Source organism: Acyrthosiphon pisum, unplaced genomic scaffold (genome assembly GCF_005508785.2).
Source record: "Acyrthosiphon pisum isolate AL4f unplaced genomic scaffold, pea_aphid_22Mar2018_4r6ur Scaffold_21380;HRSCAF=23826, whole genome shotgun sequence".
Classification (NCBI taxonomy): Eukaryota; Metazoa; Arthropoda; class Insecta; order Hemiptera; family Aphididae; genus Acyrthosiphon; species Acyrthosiphon pisum.
Genome location: NW_021770841.1, coordinates 1 through 5,753, shown reverse-complemented (window position 1 = coordinate 5,753; position 5,753 = coordinate 1). Strand labels below are relative to the sequence as shown.

Here is a 5,753-nt window from a genome sequence, read left to right as displayed (position 1 = left end):
TAGTTCCAATAATTTACACAGATAAGTATGTAAAAATCGAAATTAAGATATATTTTTTTAATGCGTATAATATTATATATTCCTAATTAGTGATTGTTATCGAGTATCGATGTTAAGACAATCGACATACGTTAGCCAAAAATTTAATTTTGAAGAAAATCTCAAAATATATAATAATATATTGCATAAACATATAAAATATGTACCTACTTGTAGTTATATATTATAAATAAAAATTAAAGAAGTATGCATAATACGAAAAAAAAAACATTGATGATTAAATAAGAATTTTTATTTTATTTGGAACTAATAAAGGAACTCGTCCATTTTCCAAAGGAACGACAAGGAACGAATTCTTTTTTTTTTTTAAGAAACAAGGAATAAAACGAATTCCTTTTTTTTAAAAAAAGAATAAGGAACGGAACGAATTCCTTTTTATAAGGAACTCGCTAAACACTGGTTCTCCGATTGATTACCATACTAGTTAACGAAATTGACTCTGTCTCCAAAAATAAATTTCGTTTATATTTTTCTGGCTGATCGAGTATCTATCTCTACAGAAAATATTTACATACCGCGAGTTTGTTATAATATGTATCTTGGTATTGAATTCATAGGTAGGGTCTAGTCCAATGTTTAAAAACTTCCGAGCCGTGAAATTGATAGTTAAATTACTGCAATCGATAAGATTTGCTGGTGGTGGTGGTGGAGTATATTTAAAAGGTTTTTTGTAAAGCTTTGCCATATTTTCGATTGGACCGGCCATATTTATTTTAAACACTGAAAAATAATTATGATTTAAACACTCAATACGAGACAAGCACACGAGCGGAGTAGACGAGCACACGTAAGGAATAGACACTCGGAACGATGTAGAGTGACTGATTTTATGTCGTGTAGTATTGTTCTTAAAAGAGCATATTAAATATTAATTGGTGGGGGACACCACAGGGATACAGGCGTATCGGGGGGTAATGCATGCAGTTACAGGTTTGTTAACGCTGATGACATTTACAAAAGGAATGTGTGTATGTTTTGCAAGTAGCTACATGTTCGTAAAGGCTATTGGCATTTAAAAAAGGAATGTGTAAATATTTTACAAATAATTTAAAGTGGAAAACAAAATACCTTAGATTATTACGTAAATGTGATAAATGATAACTGATTTTATTTTATTTATTGGAATATACGGGCTAGGCCCTTTTTTACATAGAAAAAACAGGTAATAATATGGTTTACAAAGAGATAAAAGTAAATAAAAGATGGAAGAGAAAAAAAAATAATAATAATAATAACAATAATATTAATAATATACATATGCATTTCAATACTAATAAATATGACAGAGCTAACTAAAAGAGAAAGTGGGGTCCAGATTGGCATTATGCATCATACGCCTTAAAAGCTCATTTAGTAAGTAGTTGGTGGAACAAAAAGGGACATGAAATGTAGTAATGGAGCGGGTGGAGCGTTGGGATACTTTAAAATTAATTAAGGATAGTAAAGTTGGGGAATCGACACTACCATCTAACAGTCTATTTAAGAACTTGCTACCCATAATGCGCCTGCGCTCTGCCAGTGAGGCTAGATTAAGTTGAATAGCAACTGGGGAATAATCATGAGGTAGAAATTTGATGCCTAACAGGAAGCTTGTAAATCGCAAGAACCTACGATGTACCCTTTCGACCTGGCAAGCATTGTCGGCAGTATGGGGATCCCAAACAATGGCACCATATTCAATAATTGGCCGGACTAACGAACAGTATAAAACTTTCAATGACGAAGTTAGGTTAAGGTCCTTTGACAATCTCATTATTATACCCAACATTCTTAGAGCTTTGCAACAAGCCATTTCAATATGAAGGCCCGGGTCAAGGTTACTGGAGAGTTGGAACCCAAGATCCATCGTAAATCCATCACAGCGAGAAATTATTGATTCATGAATATGGTAGGAGAACGTTAATGGAGAGCGGGTTCTAGTAAACGTCATGGCTTTACACTTACCTAGATTCAGTGACAAACCTAATTTAACAAAAAGAGCAACAAATCTATCTAAATCACTTTGCAGTTTAAGACTGTCTTCAATGCAGTTTATTTTCATAAAAAGCTTGATGTCGTCAACATAAAACTTGACAGTGATTTAGTGTTTTGCTAAGGCTGTTGATGAAGATGGAAAAGAGCAAAGGGGACAGGTGTCCACCTTGGGGAACACCAGAGGGGTAAAGAACACATTAGATTTAACATTGGGTAGTTTAACCCATTGGTATCTGTTATCTAGGTAGGATTTAAGCCAAGACAATAGCGGCTCACCAGTGCCACAATCTTTTAGAATTTTCACTAAGACAGCATGGTTCACGGTATCAAAGGCCTTATTAAAATCCGTGTAAATAACGTCCACCTGTGAATGATGTTGGAAAGCGTTGAAAATATAATTATGAACAATTAGGCTGTTAGTGATAGTAGAACGACCAGGGCGGAAACCGTGTTGCTCTTCCATAATAATATTATTGAATGATCTAAGAATATCCTTTTGGACCAATGACTCAAACATTTTGGCAATATGCGATAAAATTGAGATGGGCCTATAGTTGGAGACATCGGTTGGGCATCCGGACTTCAGAATTGGCGTTATAGATCCCAGTTTAAGAATGTGTGGAAAGATGCCTTCATCAAGTGATCGCCTAAGAAGAATCCAAAGGGGGGTAAGATATAATGGATTTCAGCTTGGAAAGAAATACACCAGGTAGGCCATCCGGACCGACAGATTTGTTACAATGTAGTTCAGATAATTTTTGGTAGACATCATCTAAGCTTAAAGAGACGTTGTTTGGCAGGTCAAAAGAGTAAATGTCTGGACTTTCAAAGTCACATGGAATCACCTTGAAAGAATAAACTGAGGAAAAGTAGGAAGAAAATATCTCAGCTGACTCGTGCTCGTTACAAGAGGATGTGCCATTAAGAGAAACAACTTTAGGGATATCCTTGTGATTGGATCTACTATTGTTCATGAATTGCCAGAATTTTTTTGGGTTACTTTTTAAGGAGCAATCTACTTGTTTGGCATAGTCGAGAAAACATTTTTTTGAAAGGTATTTGAATTTAGCACGGAGAAAGGAGAATTCTTTGTAGTCATGACTGCTTAGAGATGACTTGAATCTTACGTGGGCCGCTTTCTTTAACGCAACAATTTGTTTCAATTCATGGGAATACCAAGGCGGATATGTCGATTTGCGGAATGTACACTTAGGGACAAAATCAAGTATAGATTGGTGTAGAGCGTCGTAAAAAGTGTTAAGCGCCGAATCAATATCAAGAGGATGAAAGGTAGAATACCAGTCAAAAGATCCCAAGAAAGAACTGATTTTTAAATAATCTGCTTTATTAAAATTAAAAAATGATTGGCTACGGTCACATGGTATACTACTAGGACTATTGGACAGAGATATGCAAAGTGCTGGGTGATATGAATCTGTAGGAACAGTCGGTTCGAGTGATTTATTGACTATGAGAAATTTGTTGGAGGTAAACACAAGATCTAAAAGAGATCCATGGGCATTAAAAGAATTGTTCATTTGATAGAAGGAATGAGTTGCAAACAATTCGGGAATACAGGGAGCTCTAGTAGTTGAGGAGTAAGAATATTATAATAACCCACTATCGTCATTATTCCAAATAATTTCGGGTAAGTTATAGTCACCGCAAATAATAGTAGTATGGTTCATATATTTATTAATTAAATTATTTACTGAACAAGCATGGGATTCATACAATTGAATAGACGATAAAGGAGGAATATATACACCACCAACTAAATAGCTTGAAGTACATATTATAGAGAAATTAACAAAAATCTGTTCGACATTTAAGCAGTTTGTTTTAATTAAATGATATGAAATATCTTTACGAATGCCAATAAGAACACCACCCCCCCCCCACCCCCCCGTAGACAGTTGCTTGTTAAAGAGCATCTGTCAAATCTATAAATATTGTAATTAATGAGACCAAGCTCACAATCTAAAAAGTTGGCACTTAACCATGTTTCTGTTAAAACAATAAAGGTATAATTAAAATCTGATACGTTACATTTAAAGCAGGTAAGTTTGGTTCGGAGTCCGCGACAGTTCTGGTAGAGGCCAATGATGGGGGCGGGACAGATTACTTGAGCTGTTGATTGATGGGAGGAGGAGGGTGGCTTACATCCCCGTTTTTTGAGACGGAAGGTCCAACTTTCGGCGAACCATTTTCAAACATAATCCTTAGACCAACCTCGCCATCCCTTATTCTGCGATCAAGCTCAGCGTGACAATCACGCAACAATTTGCGCTCAAGAACAGTTTTGTCTCTGACTAACCGAAAACCATCCAAAAATGTGGTGCCGGAATTCCTGGCTTGGTTGAACTGTGATAGGGCACTGGCCGCTGATTCGGTAGTCATGAAAATGATTTTAACAGGACGAGCAGCATTGTCGCTATGAATTTTACCAAGACGAACCAGTTTCGTATTCAAAGGAATAGTATTCCCGAGAGATTCGAGAATATCAGTTATAGACTGCCTGTCTTGAGCAATACGTTGTGGAATGTCCGTGGAAGCAGATTCCGGAACACCATAGGCAATAAGATTGTGGCGACATCTATCACGTTCAAAAGTTTCCTGCAGTACTTGCCCAACAACCGACTGTGGTTGTACAGTATGACGGGAAGACTCAAGGCTAGATACTTTGGTTTTTAGGGTATTAATTTCATTGCGGAGCAAGGTATTTACCGCCTTAATCTCGGTCAATTGAGTGCAAAGGCTAGTTAGCCCGCACTTTAAATCATCATATTGGGACGCTTGTAGAGCTGAAGAGGCTTTACTGGAGGCTAGTATTTCAGATTTGAAGGACTTGAGAGCAGTCATAAGGTCTTCATTAGAAATAGATGTAGATACAACGCGATGAGATGAGGCTTTGGTAGTTGGCTTAATAGGTGTGTCAAGTTTAGGTGGCATAATGCACTTAAATGAATGAAATATCTGAAGTAAGAGGAAACCGCTGGGTCAATAGTGAAGATGCCCCTTAAAATGTATGGATACCGACAAAGGTACACGTAGAGCACGCTGCCACGCTGGACCGTAGCTGGGAAACTTCAAGACCTATAGTTTAAGTCTCCGGGGGACGATGCCAGAAACAGCTGTTCGGTGATACTTTGATAGTAGGTAGAGATAAAGACAATTAGAGTAATTGATAAGATTCTTACTTGACCCGAAATAGGAAGATTATGTTGCTTGATTGCGAAGAAGTAGATGCATAAATGAAGTTGAAACGACACAACAACAGCGGGGAATAACACGAACAAAATAAAACAGTACAGAAATGTGTAGAAAAGCGAATGTGTGAAGAGCGAATGTTATAAAAAAAAATTTCGCTTGAAAACGGAGCGAAACACAGTACCTGTTTCACGTATATTTTGATAACGTAGATATGATAAATTGATAACGCGCGGTGGCAATGTTGGCTGGTGGCAGCCAATAGGTAGGTAGAGCGGGTTGGCGGGGAGTGTGTCGCATGAATATGTGATAGATGATGTAATCAGCAGTCGTCGGTGTACAAGAAAGAGCAAGGATGTATAGGGAAGAGTGGAGTGGCGGGGATATGTCGTATACGTGTGAAGTATGTAGGAATCAGCAGAATTTTGTGTGCAAGGATGAGCCAGGTTGTCTATGGAAAAGTGGAGTGGAGGGGTAAATCGTATACGTATGTGATAAACGGTGTGATC

At 37.2% G+C, this 5,753-nt stretch overlaps 1 protein-coding gene across 1 annotated transcript; it reads right to left on the bottom strand.

Moving 5' to 3' along the window:
• Positions 1 to 2,140: 2,140 nt before the first annotated feature.
• On the bottom strand, positions 2,141 to 2,551 carry LOC107882440. Its single transcript, XM_016800784.1, has one exon. The coding sequence runs from the start codon at positions 2,549 to 2,551 to the stop codon at positions 2,141 to 2,143; it is 411 nt and encodes a 136-aa protein (XP_016656273.1).
• Positions 2,552 to 5,753: the final 3,202 nt, after the last annotated feature.

Bases quoted from the DNA above. Each gene is read 5' to 3' on its own strand.
- LOC107882440 (XM_016800784.1), bottom strand. From the start codon at position 2,551: ATGTTTGAGTCATTGGTCCAAAAGGATATTCTTAGATCATTCAATAAT.